This window comes from Apium graveolens, chromosome 4, assembly GCF_009905375.1.
Source record: "Apium graveolens cultivar Ventura chromosome 4, ASM990537v1, whole genome shotgun sequence".
NCBI classification, from domain to species: Eukaryota; Viridiplantae; Streptophyta; class Magnoliopsida; order Apiales; family Apiaceae; genus Apium; species Apium graveolens.
Window position 1 is genome coordinate 301,600,980 of NC_133650.1, and position 18,567 is coordinate 301,619,546.

An 18,567-nucleotide genomic window follows, 5' to 3' on the forward strand; every position below is an offset into this window, starting at 1 on the left:
CTCGTCATACCCGCTTTCGACAATATCCCAATTATCGTAGGAACCGAGTAATACCTTCATTTGAATACTCCAGTTCCCATAATTTGTGGACGTCAATTTTGGAATGTTGGGTTGCACCATATTTGCCATTTTTCACGAACGTAACCTTGGCTCGGATACCACTTGTTGGAAACGAAAAAATGGACCTCACAAATATTTATATTTTTGATAATAAACCAAACACACAATTGTATATATTAATAACAATAATAAGCTACAACTTTTTCACTCTTGACATAAAACAAGGCTGCTGGCTATTTTTCTCAACAAAGAGCTTCAGCTTTGTTAACAACTATTCTGTGTTTTTTCTTTTCAGGTGTGTTTTTTTACAAACAAATACTTAACCTATATTTATACTACTTGATGATACCGCGTTAAACTTAGCCAGCTGCATGCATGCTTTCTTTGACATTTACTGTCTAGTTAATACATGAGGACTTTAAGCTAACATTGTATTACTTCAAACCTAGATGAAGTCTTGTAATCTGCAAGCCTACCATGTTCTACGCCATCATATTTATTTAGCTACTGCGTGTACACTTCTAAGGGTGACACCTTTTCCATTTGTGCTTACACATATTTGACCATCAATCTTGCATACTGTAACATTTATTTTGCCCACCATTTATCATGGGTTTAACTAGCTGCTGATATTGATGCTTGACTTCCTATCATGTTAGATATTTAAAATATTTATTCGAACCAGCTGTTGTGATATCTTCTAGAGAGAGTTTGACTTCTAACAGATGCATGCGTGTACTCCGTTTTCGTATATAGATTTATTCATTAGAAAGCTCAAAAGTGAAGATATGATTCCATCAGAGTCTCTGATGTATGGATCATTGATCTATAAATCATGCCAGTTCATTGTGAACACAATGAAAGGTCTCACAGTTAAAATATTAAAATAAAGTTTCTTAACTGATTTTGGTACTATGATGTTCCAAGTGTTTGATACAGATTTTGGTGGAATAAAATGCAGGTGTTGATTTCCTAGAATTTAGGCCCTCGGAAATCTCAGCTGCTGTTGCAATCTGTGTTACGAGAGAAACACAGGAACCAGAGATTGACAAGGCAATATCTGGTGTCATGCATTTTGAGAAGGTAAACAATTGCGGTGTCCACTGTAATAAAAGACAGGACAAACCTTCTTGTATTTTTCTTAAACATATGATTTGTTGGACTTTGCAGGATAGGCTGCTGAAGTGTGTTCAAATGATTGAAGATTTGATAGAGATAGCAGCGAGTACTGATCTACCTGATGGTACTGTATCAGTAGCAGCTCGAGCAGGGTCCGGGAGTCCTGATGGGGTGTTGGATGCAGCATTCTTGAGCTATAGAATCTACGGGAGAACAGTTGTTTCAGATCCTAGTTCATCAAACGCTGCTAATCAAGATCCGAAAAGGAGAAGGCTTGATTGATCATTTCAAGAGATCAAGTCATTTAATATGGACCTCTGATGCATTACTCAAGTCCCAACAGTTTCGATTGAATCGTGGTTTTGGTGTGGCTGGCTTCATGCAAGTGCCCGCATAGAAATATATAAACACAGATGACAGAATAGGAGTTACATGTTAGGATATGAATAGGATTGTTAGTTATTCTTTTTATTTCTTAGTTGTGATTCAGACAATTGTTTTAATGTTTTACGGAAGCATTTTGCTATAAACTGCGTGGTCTTTTGAATATTACTTCTATTTGATCTATAAGATACTGGAAGTTATATTTAGTTTTTAAGATACTAAAAGTTATGAAAAAAATTATTTCATATAGATTGTGTTATTCAAACGCATATTTTAGAATATATATCAAAATTTAAAATAATTAACCCTTTTGAAGCTTACATTGTTGTGTGAGATCAAAAGATTCTTTCCCGACCTAACATAAAAGAAAATATTGGAATCCGAATCTAGATATCATTAATATTTTTAGATAATATTTTAATTCGTTTTCTAAATAAATATTTATATTTATTATTGAATTTACTTATATTTTTTGAATAAAGAGCAGATATTAGTATTTCAAATTTTTTGAAATTAAATTGAATAATTAATTTACTTATGCACTCCTCTTCCAAAAAATTCACTTCAGCGTATTTTTTGAAGTATAAATTTTTTATCTTAAAATTTAAATTTATATTAATAGTCCTTGAAATAGAAAAACAATTAAACCATATTAATATAATTTTTCATAACAAAAATTTTTTAAACAATTAAATTAAATACCATGATTTTAAATTTTATACATATATATATATATATATATATATTATCATATATGTTCAATTTTTTATTGAGATATTACTAGATATTGAGTTCGAGTTAGAATCGAGCCGAGTTCTCAAATTCGAGTCGAGTTCTAATCACACTTGGTATGCACTCATTGTGACTCATTTTAACTAAATAAATGTGAATGTATAGACCGACTTGTATAGAAGTTCGAGTCAAGTTGAGTTCAGTTAAAAGAGTTCGAGTTCAAAGTGCTCGCAAATTCGAGTTAGAGGTGCTTGCGAGCAGCATTGCCGGACACGAATTACAGTCTATAGCCCCAATTTGAAGCCCTTTAGCGGTCATGTGTGTATAATTGAATACTTTGTGTGAGTTGGTAGGTAGTCAGCCGTATCCAATTTTATGTTTTGACAATTTATGCTGTCAAAAAAATCGATCAGTCAATTAGAAAGCTAAATAAACTCATGCAATCTTTATAGTTTGTTCAACAACCTGTCATCAAATCAATATTTTCCCTTTTATAAACCAACTGAAGTGCAAAGTTCATCATAACTTCCTCTAAAATATAAGTCTCTCCATAAAGTCTAGGAACAAGGCATCTCTTGCAGAATAGTCCCTCCGCTACCTTGCCCCCAATGATTACAATCTCGTCCCCGCCCAATACTGCATTACCTCCGTTACCAGCCATGCCTACGCTACCCAAGGTCGCATTTCCACCTCTTCTCGCTGTTTCGATGCCTACGATCCCAGCTTTGCCAAGCGCACAGGTTCCATCTATGCCAATCCCCACGATGCCGACCCTCCCAAAACTAACACTACCTCATCTTCCTTCCATCCCTACTTCTAAACCAACTACTATGCCCGCAATTCCTTCAATACCTTTCTTCTCACCTGAGAAAATTTTATTGATCTTTTTTCCTCAAGAAATATGTACTACATATATTAGCATTTTTTTTGAATTTCTTGTATCACTCTGTCTCATATGTGAAGTTTGGAATTTGTATTGTAGATTCATTAAAATTTATTTACGATAAATGTTTACATTCTTATATGCACATACATAATGTTTTTATCTTTACTCCAAGATTAGCATGCATAAACATCCCTAAATGTTGGAACCATGGGAACATTGAGTTCACACTACAAGAGGAAGGGGTTTTGCGATAGAATAAATACAAAAAATCTGTCGCAATTGACCGACTTTGTGACGGAAAAAAACTGTCATAAATACATGTGTCATAAGTTCTTATTCTGTCGTACTATCTTATTTAGTCGCAAGTTATTTGTGGGTCTTATACTAAATAAAAACAATCATTAAAAAAAGAAAAAAACACAAAGTGCGACGAAATCAGTCATAATTGTTTTTAAATTTGTGGCGTAATTCGTCAGAACTATTCCCAGAATTACGACATTATCCATCGCATAATTTTTAGAATTGTGACACAATCGGTCATAAAATTGCACAGAAATTATGACGAAATCCGTCATATAGTCCCCTTTTTTGTGACAGGTACCAACATAAATATGCCCAGTAAGTACGCTCATATGCCTACGGTAGCGACGAAATCCGACCTAAAATTCTCAAATAAGCTCAGTACTACGACGGAATTCATCGTTTTAATCACATGTTGTGAAAGATTCTGTGGCTAGTTTATAGTATACCTATGTTTTTACCATTGTCCTCAAATTGTATAATTAAACCAGTGATTCATTCACAGATTTCTCAACACATACAAACTAATAACCCATACAAAATATTACAACACGTTTAGAAAAATTAATCAAGTAGTCAAATCCATATTAAGCATCAGGCAAAAAGAGAAACATCCCAAATCCGACAAACATATGTCGCACAGTTATAAGACAGACATACGTCGCATAGTTATAAGACAAGCATATGTCACACAGTTAAAGCATATGTCACACAGTTATAGCAAATGAAAGCATAATTCTGCCTAAACCCATTAGTCAGCTAATATCCAAAAGAAGGCATAAGTCGCCCCCAAGCTGCAAAAGTTAGCCACTAAACTAATATATTCGAAGTTAACATAAACCAGCCCTATAACTGGAACCAACTGGTATGTCAATCTCCAAACTGATCCAAATCCCGTTAGAGTTACCACTTCGACTACGACTTTGACGTGGAGAACGTGATTGATTTCCATTATCATCTTCATCAGAATGATACTCAGTCTCAAGAGCGATCCTCTTACCCTGCAATATTAAAAAAAGTTATATAAATTTGATTTCCTCAAACCCCCAACAGAATTAGACATAAAGTAAACTTTACACTAAGGATGACCAGGATGTGAAATGATAAATGATAAAGTGAAAGACTGTTACGAAGTTACCAACTATATTGTTCTGATAGTAGTTAGGATATAAAATAAAAAAGTTGCATGAATATATATACAAAATTCCACATGTGTCTAATATTTGTAATTAACTTATCTCGCACTAAAATTTATAACAGACCAACTTAATTAAGAATAAGAACTAGAGTATAGTAGATTTCGATCACAATACACCTAACTGAAATATTAACTTGAGGCATTCTATATAAATATTATAGAGTAATTGATGTTCTAAATACGGTCTGAACCTTACTTGAGCCTGCTAGACTTGCCCATAAATAACAAGATGGCAGAAAGGGTGAAAGTGATTAGTAGCTACAACCTATAGACTGTCCAGGGTCCACGAATATGACCTGGCCAGTTTTGGTGCTATTTTATATAATTTATCTCCTTTGACAAATTTCAGTTTACTAACATATTATGTCGTACCTCAGTAAACCAAAATATTTAAATATAAGTCACTAGTAGCTTGACAACTAAAATTGGTGACTCTTACCCCATAATTACCGATTTTTATTTATCTCTCAATTTGGTGCATCTCGTCTTACCCAAGTTACTAATTTCTAGATAACTTAAAATAGTGACTCTCATTTAATTGTCTTTTTTTTTTTGCTTTTTCTGAATAATATTAGAACAATAAACAAAATATAATGTTTACGAAATGATTGGACCACAATATACCTTTTGGCAGTTTCTAGCAGCAGGGTTACTTTTCTGGACATCGTTTAACACTGACACCATCGCCTGCACAAGTTCCCTCATAGTTGTCGATTGGGTGGTCCGATGGCAGGTCACTTAATCTCGCCACCACAGATTGTGTCAAAATATTGACTTGCTCTGGTGCGAGGTCAAATTAATCAGAATGTGTACGTGCAAATGCTACAATGTGGTCCACTTCTTGCATGACAAGATTGTCTGCCATGCGCTCAACAAAAAATCTTCCAGTGGAAGCACCTGACTCATCATCAACATATTGTCGACGACTCCTTTTACCAGATTCAGGAGAAAGAGCTACACGGGCACACACAAACAAATACATATATATAAGTAGATTAGAAAAAAATGACATAATGAACGATATAAATAGAATGATAAGAATACAAATGCAGTGCATATTATATAATTAATAAACATACGTATAAGTTTGGAAGCACTCGTGCGTGGAATATCGATGATGGCATTTTTTTGAACACCCACAACTTCTACCCATGTATCAATTGGTGCTTCCAAAGGATTCTCGTTGTGCTCTCCACACTTTACTAGATAGTGTTCCTAGATGCATGTGTAAAAAATTACAAACAATAAAAATGTAAAGTCAAATTAAACTGGAAATAAAAAAGGCATTATCTGTAAACAAAATTTCTAAAATGAAAAAAAAATAAAACCATAAAAAAAGAGTTCAAATTAATGCTAAATAAAAAAACAAGGAACATATGATTTTATAAAGTATAAAGGTTGAATTTTTAACCTACCAAATATTACCCATGTGTACATATACAATTTTATAGACAAATATGTTTTTAAAATAAACTGTCAGAACGAGGTTCAAAACTAAAAATATAAGAAACCGAAGCACGGAACAATATAAAAACGTACCACTAATAAACGAACAACCTCCGATGTGAATTCCTTATTCTCCTTATCCTTGGTGTGCAAGTGAACAAAGAGGTCAATTAATTTTGGTTCCATGCAAGTTTTTTCTTCTATATCCTATCGAGTACAAATTCAAGATGAAAGCATATACAAAATAAATTCACTGTTGATATCTTAATGTCATATTAAATTAACAAGTTTAAATGTAAGTTGTCATACCCAACCACACGCTAAAAGGAAGTGGCACCGGAAGTGTGAGGAATTTTTTGACATTCTCTCGTTTTTTTAGCAGCATCTGATTTTTTCTGAAATTTGGGTGAATTCCAATTATCAAGCAATAATCATCTTGATACATGTTTGCTCGTTGCACAAAGTTTTGTGCATATTTCTGTGCATATGCCTATTAACAGTCTCATGGGCATGATTTTTTGTCCCATATTTTGGGTCAAAGGTAGAGTAGGCCTGCACAAAAGAGCCAAATAAGAGATGCATATAGATAATAAACATACAATAGTAATAGGAAATAAAACAAGTTAGATGTAATAATTATAAATATTTTAATAATTATTTAATTAACAATATATTGTTATATGAAATTAATTTATAATGTAATCACTTCACTCAACTTCTTCTTCTCTAACTTGCTACATCTCGCAATATTTGATGCACAACCATCTGGCATTTTTAGACTACTAATCCATGTATAAACTTGAAGTTGTTGCTCTCAAGAAAGTGTATGGTGCTTGGGCTTTTGTTTTCCCTCGCATCCATAACTCTTCTCTAATACCAAATGCTTTGAAATCTTTTCTTGCATTATTAGTATCCTTGGATTTTTTTACTACCCATTATTGTGTGAAAGAAATTATCAAAGACATTCTTCTCAGCATGCATGATATCAATGCAATGACGTAGACGTAGCGAGTCCCAATATGAAAGCTCAAATAAAATGGAGAAATGTGTAAAATTTTGAGTCACACCAAATCCATCAGCCCTAGACTTTGCATAACCTTTCCCATGTGGTCGAAAAGCAATTTGCACACATTTATTACGAACTTGCCATCCTATTTTCCGCGTATGATGATGGCCCAGTCTTCTAAATTTCTTTACTATTTCCCAGAAAGTAGACTTGAGGAAGTTGTGAGGCCCTGGCATTCCTCATACAAACTAGACAAGCTAGTTTTCCTTTTGTTGACCAACCGCTCAATATTGCCAATGCCAGGAAGTCATTGACTGTCCACAGCAGTGTTGCTCTCAAATTAAAATTAGTTTGTCATATGTTTGTACACCAACACTCTACAACTGTCTCTGCTCATCAATAAGTGGTCTCAAGTAGACATTGATGTCTCTCATGGGATCTTTATCCCCGGGTATGAGTAGTGTCATGAACAAGAATGGATCCTTCATGCACATAGAAGGAGGGAGATTGTACACAACCATAATAACAGGCCATGTGGAAGATTTGTTGCTGTAGGGAGAGAATCCATCTGCAGCAAGCCCAAGTCTAATATTTCGAATATCATGCGAAAAATCTGGATAATTCATGTCAAAACTTTTCCACTCTTCCCCGTCCGCTGGGTGTGTCATAATCCTCTCAGTAACCTCTCTATTCTTGTGATACCTCATACTCTCATCAATACGAGATGACATGTACAATCGTTGCAACCGCGATGTAAGTGGAAAATATCTCAAAATCTTCCTCGGAATGCATTTTTTAGCCAGGAAATAGTGCCTACGACATCACCCCTTTAACATCGGTTAAAAATGTCACCGATGTTAAAAGCAGTTTTAACATCGGTCACTTTAAAAACGGATGTTAAAGGTGTTGTAAGACATCAGTATCTTTATCAACCGATGTCTATAATCATTTTTAAAAAATAGGTGGGGTATTATAAATTACATATTTAAATAAGATTTTAAGAAATTCAGTACTATACGGTGATATTCAACTTGAATTGTAAAATATTATTTAAAGTTTAGACATATGTAATTTATATTTTAAAATATTTTCTTATGTATAATACAAATATACTCATTTTGAATTTGAATATGATCCATTACATTTTATAAATTTTAAAGAATTTTGATATATTAATTAATATTTTTTACTATAAAAAATTGAATTCGGCTAAAATCAAGAAATTTTCAATTTTTTGCATCATGTGGGGGATTGTTGAAATTAATATTATTATTTATTCCAATATTTGTTTGCTTCAAAACAAAACTAATCTTTTTAATTGTGAGTCTTTTTATTTAAGACTTTTCACTTGTATGACCTTTTGTTTTTGAGACAGTTACCTTCCTTCATCTCCGCATCATCATTATTTGTGACCTATGACCTTCTAACTATCTTGGAGTTATAAATTTTCACTCTTATAAAAGGAGATCTATACCTCTCTTTTTAGATAGACAACCAAAAATCGTATTCTCATACTATATACACATACTTTGGGCAATGATCAAAAGGTGTGGTCTATGTGTCTCCCTGTACTACACCAGTGAAGCGGATGTTGTGTAATGCTGGAAGTTGATTGTCATGAGTCTGTGTGTACGTAGTTGGAAAAATTCAACTTTAGCGCAGTAATTAATTTCACGCCACGAATTTTTATTCAGATAAGTAATCCTAATTTATATTTGTTATCATAAATTCTTTCGTTATTATTACTTTTATCATTCGATAAAGAATGTTTATGATATTGACCACATGAATAAGAGTTTTAGCTTTATACTTCTTAATATATAAGGTCGAGATCTCGAACATATTGATTTTTTGAACATTTAAAAAATATTTTATCTATTTGTTAATTTATAAACTCCGACTTAGGCATTATTTTTTTTTCTCGTATAAATGTTAAGTTAGTATAATTTGTTTAATATTTGGTCTACTGTTGTGACTCAATAACCTTTTCTAACATTCTAAAGTTGAACTTGTGTTTGTTAAACGGATTTATACCAATATATCGAGATTGAGTTGCAATGAATATTATTTTGTTAAGACGATTTATATGATATTAATAATATGATAGTTTAAATAATATGCTTGTTTGATAATATGCCCGAGAAGGGTTGGATATCTTGCTAGAATTAAGCTCTTAACTTAAGTGTGTAGTTTTTGACTTCTATTTATTTATATGTCATCTTTTTACGATACACTTGCAATATATATTGTAAAGTTATATGTGATTTTTCGGTATATTCAGACATACTTGATTAAATAATTGAGGCGTAGTATTGAAAATTTTGTGGCTCTATTTTTTAAGGAGTAGTAGTGAACAAAAACTGTTAATGATGTATATAACAGTATATTAGTCTTGTATTTGTTCACAATATTGTGATGTATTGCATAAACTTCATGCTTATTTGATTTTTAAATGAGAATATATTTGCTAGACAGTTACATGAGTAATATATCTTGTAAATAATAATAAAAATGTTAAAAATATATATATCTTTTTTGTGGTAAGATAATAAGAGAATGAGATTTTTAATCAAAATTTATTTTTTTTAGAGTTTATAATTTTGATGCCCAGTTAATTCACTGTGGGGGTTGAAAAATATATCAATATTAGTTAATTGAGCAATCATTTTCGTGTCTCATGTAATAGTCATTTGCGTTAGATGGACAATTGGGATGCTTGAACATGAATTTTTTTAAAATAATAAATACATGAAAGACTAGTGTATTCTTGAGGGAGTAATGTAAGGAACGTTATACATGATTGGTTTCTCATCACTCTAATTATGTAGAAAAATCAAATGAATTTGTACTACTTGTCATTATTGCAGCAAGTATCTCATGTGTGGTGTGTGACCTAAATTTTACTAAATAAATATAAAGGCATTTTTTTATAAATTTTATCATGTCAAATTTATTGTGTTTTCATGAATTAATGTGACATAAAATTGATGGTTGATATATATCAGGATGAATACTTTGATATTAAAAAGCTACCACATAATGAGGTTACGTGTTTTATAACTCTCCGATTAGTTTGAAAGTTTTTTCCTTCTGTAAAGTAAGTTGCTACTTGAGAATGAGAAGAATAGTTCGTTAATATTTATATTTTTCACTTTGTAGATGCATCTACAATATAATAACTTTGTTAATCAGAATGACCGAGTTACATGCATATTGTTGGAGAGAAATTATATTTATAATTGATCGCAAGCACTAAGAATATACTTGAAGAAAAGAGTTAGGCCATGTGAATTGAGGTTGATAATAGTCTATGTTTATTAGAAAGAGAATATAGACACCTAAGACATGCCATAGTGTGTAAATTTGATCAGTAGTAATGTGATATCACTCGAGTATGTAAAGTTAAAGGGGAATATTGCAGATCCTCTTTACAAAGGTCTTTATCAAATATTGTTGCCAGAGTTGGCATAAAACACGTTTAAACCCTATCGTGGAGTAAATTGTGTTAAATCACAAAAGTGCTCATTATGACTTTGGATGGTGCTAAGAGTTAGCACAATTGGAATGGTTTTAAAGCCTATGTAGAGTGAATTATGATGGATACCCATCTTAGAAGTTTCAATGGGTCAAACTAAATCATAAAAGAACTTATGTTTTACTACCACCATTCCAATTTAATGAAAAAGTGTAGTATTTTTTTGTTGTCATATGTGTTAGGTTGAGTTAATGCTCTTAATAAGTTCATAGCCTTGTAATAGGTGGTTTAATACAATACAAACTTGATGAACTTACCTATATGAATATGTGAGCTACGCCCAACTCCGTATGAGATCGTGTAGGCTAAGGACTCTGGAGCATTCATAAATATCCACATAAAAATGTAGGGCATCTTATAACACAAATTGTTAAAGGCATTATCAAGGTTAATATCATGCAAGAACACCTTTTGATATGAGAAAGGTTTTAGTGCGCATATATATCTTCACTTACTGCCAAGAAAGGTTCAAGAATTTTTATTTTCACCTAATATGGTTGTATGACATATATGTTTGCACGGGGTATCAATTCAAGTCCACAAGACATTAATACTTACAAAACTGATTATCCGTTGTCCATAAAACTTCTCCTATTACACAAGCTACATTTTCTTTTTCCTCATGTGAGGGATTGTTAGAATTATTATTATCATTTATTTCAATATTTGTTTGCTTCGAAAGAAAACTAATCTTTTTAAATGTGAGTCTTTTTATTTAAGACTTTTCACTTATATGACCTTTTGTTTTTTAGACATTTCTCTTTAAGACCTTCTAGATTTCATCTCCCCCTCATCATTATTTGTGACCTATGACCTTCTTACTATCTTGGAGTTATAAATTTTCATTCCTATAAAAGGAGATCGATACCTCTCTTTTTTGATAGACAAACAAAAATTGTATTCTCATACTATATACACATACTTTGGGTAATGATCAAAAGGTGTTGTCTATCTGTCTCCCTGTACTACACCAATGGGCGGATGTCGTGTAACGCTGTAGGTTGATTGTCATGAGTTCGTGTACATAGTGGGGCAAATTCAACTTTAGCGCAGTGATTAATTTCACGCCACGACTTTTATTCATAAATAATCCTAATTTTTATTTGTTATCATCGATTCTTTCGTTATTATTACTTTTATCATTCGATGAAGAATGTTTATGATATTGACCACATGAATAAGAGTTTTAGCTTTATACTTCTTAATATATAAGGTCGAGATCTCGAACATATTGATTTTTTGAACATTTAAAAAATATTTTATCTATTTGTTAATTTATAAACTCCGACTTAGGCATTATTATTTTTTCTCGTATAAATGTTAAGTTAGTATAATTTGTTTAATATTTGGTCTACCGTTGTGACTCAATAACCTTTTCTAACATTCTAAAGTTGAACTTGTGTTTGTTAAACGGATTTATACCAATATATCGAGATTGAGTTGCAATGAATATTATTTTGTTAAGACGATTTATATGATATCAATAATATGATAGTTTAAATAATATGCTTGTTTGATAATATGCCCGAGAAGGGTGGGACATCTTGCTAGAATTAAGCTCTTAACTTAAGTGTGTAGTTTTTGACTTCTATTTATTTATATGTCATCTTTTTACGATACACTTGCAATATATATTGTAAAGTTATATGTGATTTTTCGGTATATTCAGACATACTTGATTAAATATTTGAGGCGTAGTATTGAAAATTTCGTGGCTCTATTTTTTAAGGAGTAGTAGTGAACAAAAACTGTTAATGATGTATATAATAGTATATTAGTCTTGTATTTGTTCACAATATTGTGATGTATTGCATAAACTTCATGCTTATTTGATTTTTAAATGAGAATATATTTGCTAGACAGTTACATGAGTAATATATCTTGTAAATAATAATAAAAATGTTAAAAATATATATATCTTTTTTGTGGTAAGATAATAAGAGAATGAGATTTTTAATCAAAATTTATTTTTTTTAGAGTTTATAATTTTGATGCCCAGTTAATTCACTGTGGGGGTTAAAAAATATGTCAATATTAGTTAATTGAGCAATCATTTTCGTGTCTCATGTAATAGTCATTTGCGTTAGATGGACGATTGAGATGCTTGAACATGAATTTTTTTTAAATAATAAATACATGAAAGACTAGTGTATTCTTGAGGGAGTAATGTAAGGAACATTATACATGATTGGTTTCTCATCACTCTAATTATGTAGAAAAATCAAATGAATTTGTACTACTTGTCATTATTGCAGCAAGTATCTCATGTGTGGTGTGTGACCTAAATTTTACTAAATAAATATAAAGGCATTTTTTTATAAATTTTATCATGTCAAATTTATTGTGTTTTCATGAATTAATGTGACATAAAATTGATGGTTGATATATATCAGGATGAATACTTTGATATTAAAAAGCTACCACATAATGAGGTTACGTGTTTTATAACTCTCCGATTAGTTTGAAAGTTTTTTCCTTCTGTAAAGTAAGTTGCTACTTGAGAATGAGAAGAATAGTTCGTTAATATTTATATTTTTCACTTTGTAGATGCATCTACAATATAATAACTTTGTTAATCAGAATGACCGAGTTACATGCATATTGTTGGAGAGAAATTATATTTATAATTGATCGCAAGCACTAAGAATATACTTGAAGAAAAGAGTTAGGCCATGTGAATTGAGGTTGATAATAGTCTATGTTTATTAGAAAGAGAATATAGACACCTAAGACATGCCATAGTGTGTAAATTTGATCAGTAGTAATGTGATATCACTCGAGTATGTAAAGTTAAAGGGGAATATTGCAGATCCTCTTTACAAAGGTCTTTATCAAATATTGTTGCCAGAGTTGGCATAAAACACGTTTAAACCCTATCGTGGAGTAAATTATGTTAAATCACAAAAGTGCTCATTATGACTTTGGATGGTGCTAAGAGTTAGCACAATTGGAATGGTTTTAAAGCCTATGTAGAGTGAATTATGATGGATACCCATCTTAGAAATTTCAATGGGTCAAACTAAATCATAAAAGAACTCATGTTTTACTACCACCATTCCAATTTAATGAAAAATTGTAGTATTTTTTTGTTGTCATATGTGTTAGGTTGAGTTAATGCTCTTAATAAGTTCATAGCCTTGTAATAGGTGGTTTAAGACAATACAAACTTGATGAACTTACCTATATGAATATGTGAGCTACGCCCAACTCCCTATGAGATCGTGTAGGCTAAGGACTCTGGAGCATTCATAAATATCCACATAAAAATGTAGGGCATCTTATAACACAAATTGTTAAAGGCATTATCAAGGTTAATGTCATGCAAGAACACCTTTTGATATGAGAAAGGTTTAGTGCGCATATATATCTTCACTTACTGCCAAGAAAGGTTCAAGAATTTTTATTTTCACCTAATATGGTTGTATGACATATATGTTTGCACGGGGTATCAATTCAAGTCCACAAGACATTAATACTTACAAAACTGATTATCCGTTGTCCATAAAACTTCTCCTATTACACAAGCTACATTTTCTTTTGCATCATGTGAGGGATTGTTAGAATTATTATTATCATTTATTTCAATATTTGTTTGCTTCGAAAGAAAACTAATCTTTTTAAATGTGAGTCTTTTTATTTAAGACTTTTCACTTGTATGACCTTTTGTTTTTTAGACATTTCTCTTTAAGACCTTCTAGATTTCATCTCCCCCTCATCATTATTTGTGACCTATGACCTTCTTACTATCTTGGAGTTATAAATTTTCATTCCTATAAAAGGAGATCGATACCTCTCTTTTTTGATAGACAAACAAAAATTGTATTCACATACTATATACACATACTTTGGGTAATGATCAAAAGGTGTTGTCTATCTGTCTCCCTGTACTACACCAATGGGCGGATGTCGTGTAACGCTGTAGGTTGATTGTCATGAGTTCGTGTGTACATAGTGGGGCAAATTCAACTTTAGCGCAGTGATTAATTTCACGCCACGACTTTTATTCATAAATAATCCTAATTTTTATTTGTTATCATCGATTCTTTCGTTATTATTACTTTTATCATTCGATGAAGAATGTTTATGATATTGACCGCATGAATAAGAGTTTTAGCTTTATACTTCTTAAGATATAAGGTCGAGATCTCGAACATATTGATTTTTTGAACATTTAAAAAATATTTTATCTTTTTATTAATTTATAATCTCCGACTTTGGCATTATTTTTCTTTCTCGTATAAATGTTAAGTTAGTATAATCTGTTTAATATTTGGTCTACCATTGTGACTCAATAACCTTTTCTAACAATAATAAGTGATTTTGTTAATTTAACTATTTTGTTGGAAAATTACCACCACTAATAGATGTATGACATATTTTGATCAGTTTTTTAAAAATATTGTTTAAATTTAAAATTAAAGAGTAATGTTTATAACAGTCTTGGCATACTTTCTTCACAATTATAAAATTAATTTTTAAAACTATTGTAAAAAATAAAAAACATATTTCTAATTTTTTATAATATATTAAAACTGTTAAGTTCTATATAAGACTTTATTCAAATTTTACAGACTTTATTCATAACTTATGATTTTCCGAGTTTTGAAAGTATCTTTTTTAAGAAAAACAAATAAAATTTGAAGTAGATGGACATCGCTGACTAAGATTCTGATTTTTTTAAATCAAGGTTAAATTCGAGCTTTTATGGTTTCATTTATGTGATTAGGATTTTATTAATAAATACGTCGTGTCTATGTTACTACAAGTTGAGCCGAATTTTTTCTCGGTCACACTTTTTCTCAGTTGAATTAAACATATCTTTTGAATTCTTTACATTTTTAGCACGAATTACTATATTTAGTATTTAAAATTACATTTATTGTTGGAATGCGATATTAGGTAAATTATTTTAGGTAAATTATTTTAATATTTTGCACGCGAAAATTTCAAACTAACGAATAATTGGTTTAATTTTATTTATACAAGAGTGTTAAATTATCGATATTTATACCCTAGATCCGCATGGGCCAAATCTTAAAGTGAGAGATCAAAAATTAAAAAAAATATTAAACTTCAAAAAGCAAATATGAATATTTCAAAAAAAATATGAATACGAGATACGTTATTTTTTCATTAATTGTTAAGTAAATGACAAAAAAGTAGGTTCGATCTAAAAAGTGTTTGTCATAATTATATGAAAATGTAATTAAATTCATCGTTGAATTTGCTCGTAGTGAAAGTCAAATTATATACCTTTTTCGAAAATCTTTTTACTGATAAACTATGAAAATTAACAGAAATATTTCTTTAGGAAAAAATTATACACAATCATCAGTATATGTTATTATTATTGGTATAAATTAAACTTGACTTAATTTTCTTCCTTTTTAATAAAAAAGATTAAATATATGTTGTTTTATTTTTCTTCAAAAAATAAAACATATTCAATCTTTTTTTAGAAAATTAAAATATATGTATCAAAAGAATATATTTATAGGATTAAAGTAATATCTCATATATTTATAACAAAAAAAAATAGTATCACAGATATTTTTCTTTTCAGCCGTTTTTTATCAAAATGCACTAGTACACAGGTCTCACTTGGACCCTCACCCTACCACAATACCTATATATACCCCAGCTCACTTCTCTATCTCTAGGAGTTCATTTAATTTCTTTCTGTATCATCAGCTCTTTAATCATTCATTCTTTATTTTAATTGTTTTAAAAATCTCCTTTGTTGTTTGTTTTAATGGCAGCCTCAGACCCTTTTAGTCTTGAAAACCTGCTTTGTACTGATAGTCTGCATTTTGATGACCTTGAGGCCATTGATGATCTTAACCATCTTATAGATTCTAATAATCTCGTGGACAATGGATCAGAGCCGTTAATTGGTCTTATTCCAATGCAGAGTGATCAAGTTGTGTGTTCTTTGTTTGACAAAGAAAAAGATTTTCTCCCAGCTAGTGATTATTTAGAAAGATTGGCTAATGAGGAACTTGAATTATGTGATATTAGAAGAAGCTGTTGATTGGATGTATAAGGTTGTCTTTGTGTCTTTCTTGAGTTTTGTTGTTTTTTAAATTGAGTAAAGGACATTCTTCGATTTTTGTTAAATTTTTTGTGTTTGAGAGAAAAAAAGTGGTGGATTTTATACCCCTTTAGTCACCATTGTTGTTTGATAAATGCTTTACATGAATTTATAATCTTTATTGCATTTTTTGCTTATGCCCTTGTGAATGATGCCTAATTAGAAGTGATGCCAATGTGGAATTTCTGATTCGGGTTTTTGTGTTTTTTATTAATAGGCTCATGGGCATTTTTGTTCTGGAGCGCCGACTATTTGCTTAGCGATTAATTACTTGAATCGCTATCTTTCTGTTTATGAACATCTAGTAAGTCTATGAAATTAATTAAAGTCAATGCTTTTAGCGTAATTTAGTTTTTCTGTGTGTATTAACATGCTAAATTGCTAATTGTCTCTTCTTTATATGCATTGCATAGGTTGAAAAATTTGGAGTGTTCAATTGGTAGCTGTGGCCTGCTTATTGTTAGCAGCAAAATTGGAAGATGTTGGAGTGCCATCTACTGTTGATTTGCAGGCAAGCGAAATTCTTCTAAAGATTATGACATGCCTGTATCGTGTGTGCATGTGATGTTTATGCTAGCTGTGGCCTGTGTGACATACTCTGCTTTAATTTAATGATCAAAGCTTGGTCCGAATCTTTGATAGTTATAAGAAGATGTCATTTTTTTTAATTCAGGTGGCAGATCCTAGCTTTATTTTTGAATATCAGTCATTAAAATCGATGGAGCTTAATGTGTTGGCCAGCTTGAAATGGAGGATGTATGCTTGTACTCCGTTTTCGTATATAGATTTCTTCATTAGAAAGCTCAAAAGTGAAGATATGATTCCATCAGAGTCTCTGATGTATGGATCATTGATCTATAAATCATGCCAGTTCATAGTGAACACAATTGAAGGTCTCACAGTTAAAATATTAAAATAAAGTTTCTTAACTGATTTTGGTACTATGATGTTCCAAGTGTTTGATACAGATTTTGGTGGAATAAAATGCAGGTGTTGATTTCCTAGAATTTAGGCCCTCGGAAATCTCAGCTGCTGTTGCAATCTGTGTTACGAGAGAAACACAGGAATCAGAGATTGACAAGGCAATATCTGGTGTCATGCATTTTGAGAAGGTAAACAATTGCGGTGTCCACTGTAATAAAAGACAGGACAAACCTTCTTGTATTTTTCTTAAACATATGATTTGTTGGACTTTGCAGGATAGGCTGCTGAAGTGTGTTCAAATGATTGAAGATTTGACAGAGATAGCAGCGAGTACTGATCTACCTGATGGTACTGTATCAGTAGCAGCTCGAGCAGGGTCCGGGAGTCCTGTTGGGGTGTTGGATGCAGCATTCTTGAGCTATAGAATCTACGGGAGAACAGTTGTTTCAGATCCTAGTTCATCAAACGCTGCTAATCAAGATCCGAAAAGGAGAAGGCTTGATTGATCATTTCAAGAGATCAAGTCATTTAATATGGACCTCTGATGCATTACTCAAGTCCCAACAGTTTCGATTGAATCGTGGTTTTGGTGTGGCTGGCTTCATGCAAGTGCCCGCATAGAAATATATAAACACAGATGACAGAATAGGAGTTACATGTTAGGAAATGAATAGGATTGTTAGTTATTCTTTTTATTTCTTAGTTGTAATTCAGACAATTGTTTTAATGTTTTACGGAAGCATTTTGCTATAAACTGCGTGGTCTTTTGAATATTACTTCTATTTGATCTATAAGATACTGGAAGTTATATTTAGTTTTTAAGATACTAAAAGTTATGAAAAAAATTATTTCATATAGATTGTGTTATTCAAACGCATATTTTGGA

General features: G+C 31.4%; 2 protein-coding genes across 2 annotated transcripts; both read left to right on the plus strand.

The window, feature by feature from the left end:
- The first annotated feature begins 917 nt into the window (after window positions 1–917).
- Window positions 918–1,461, plus strand: LOC141719956 (cyclin-D2-1-like). Its single transcript, XM_074522314.1, has 3 exons — window positions 918–924; window positions 1,022–1,143; window positions 1,231–1,461. The coding sequence occupies exons 1-3, from the start codon at window positions 918–920 to the stop codon at window positions 1,459–1,461; spliced, it is 360 nt and encodes a 119-aa protein (XP_074378415.1).
- A 14,957-nt stretch (window positions 1,462–16,418) lies between these two features.
- On the plus strand, window positions 16,419–18,187 carry LOC141719957 (cyclin-D2-1-like). The gene is made up of 5 exons (XM_074522315.1): window positions 16,419–16,674; window positions 17,201–17,268; window positions 17,431–17,650; window positions 17,748–17,869; window positions 17,957–18,187. The coding sequence occupies exons 1-5, from the start codon at window positions 16,419–16,421 to the stop codon at window positions 18,185–18,187; spliced, it is 897 nt and encodes a 298-aa protein (XP_074378416.1).
- The last annotated feature ends 380 nt before the right edge of the window (window positions 18,188–18,567 follow it).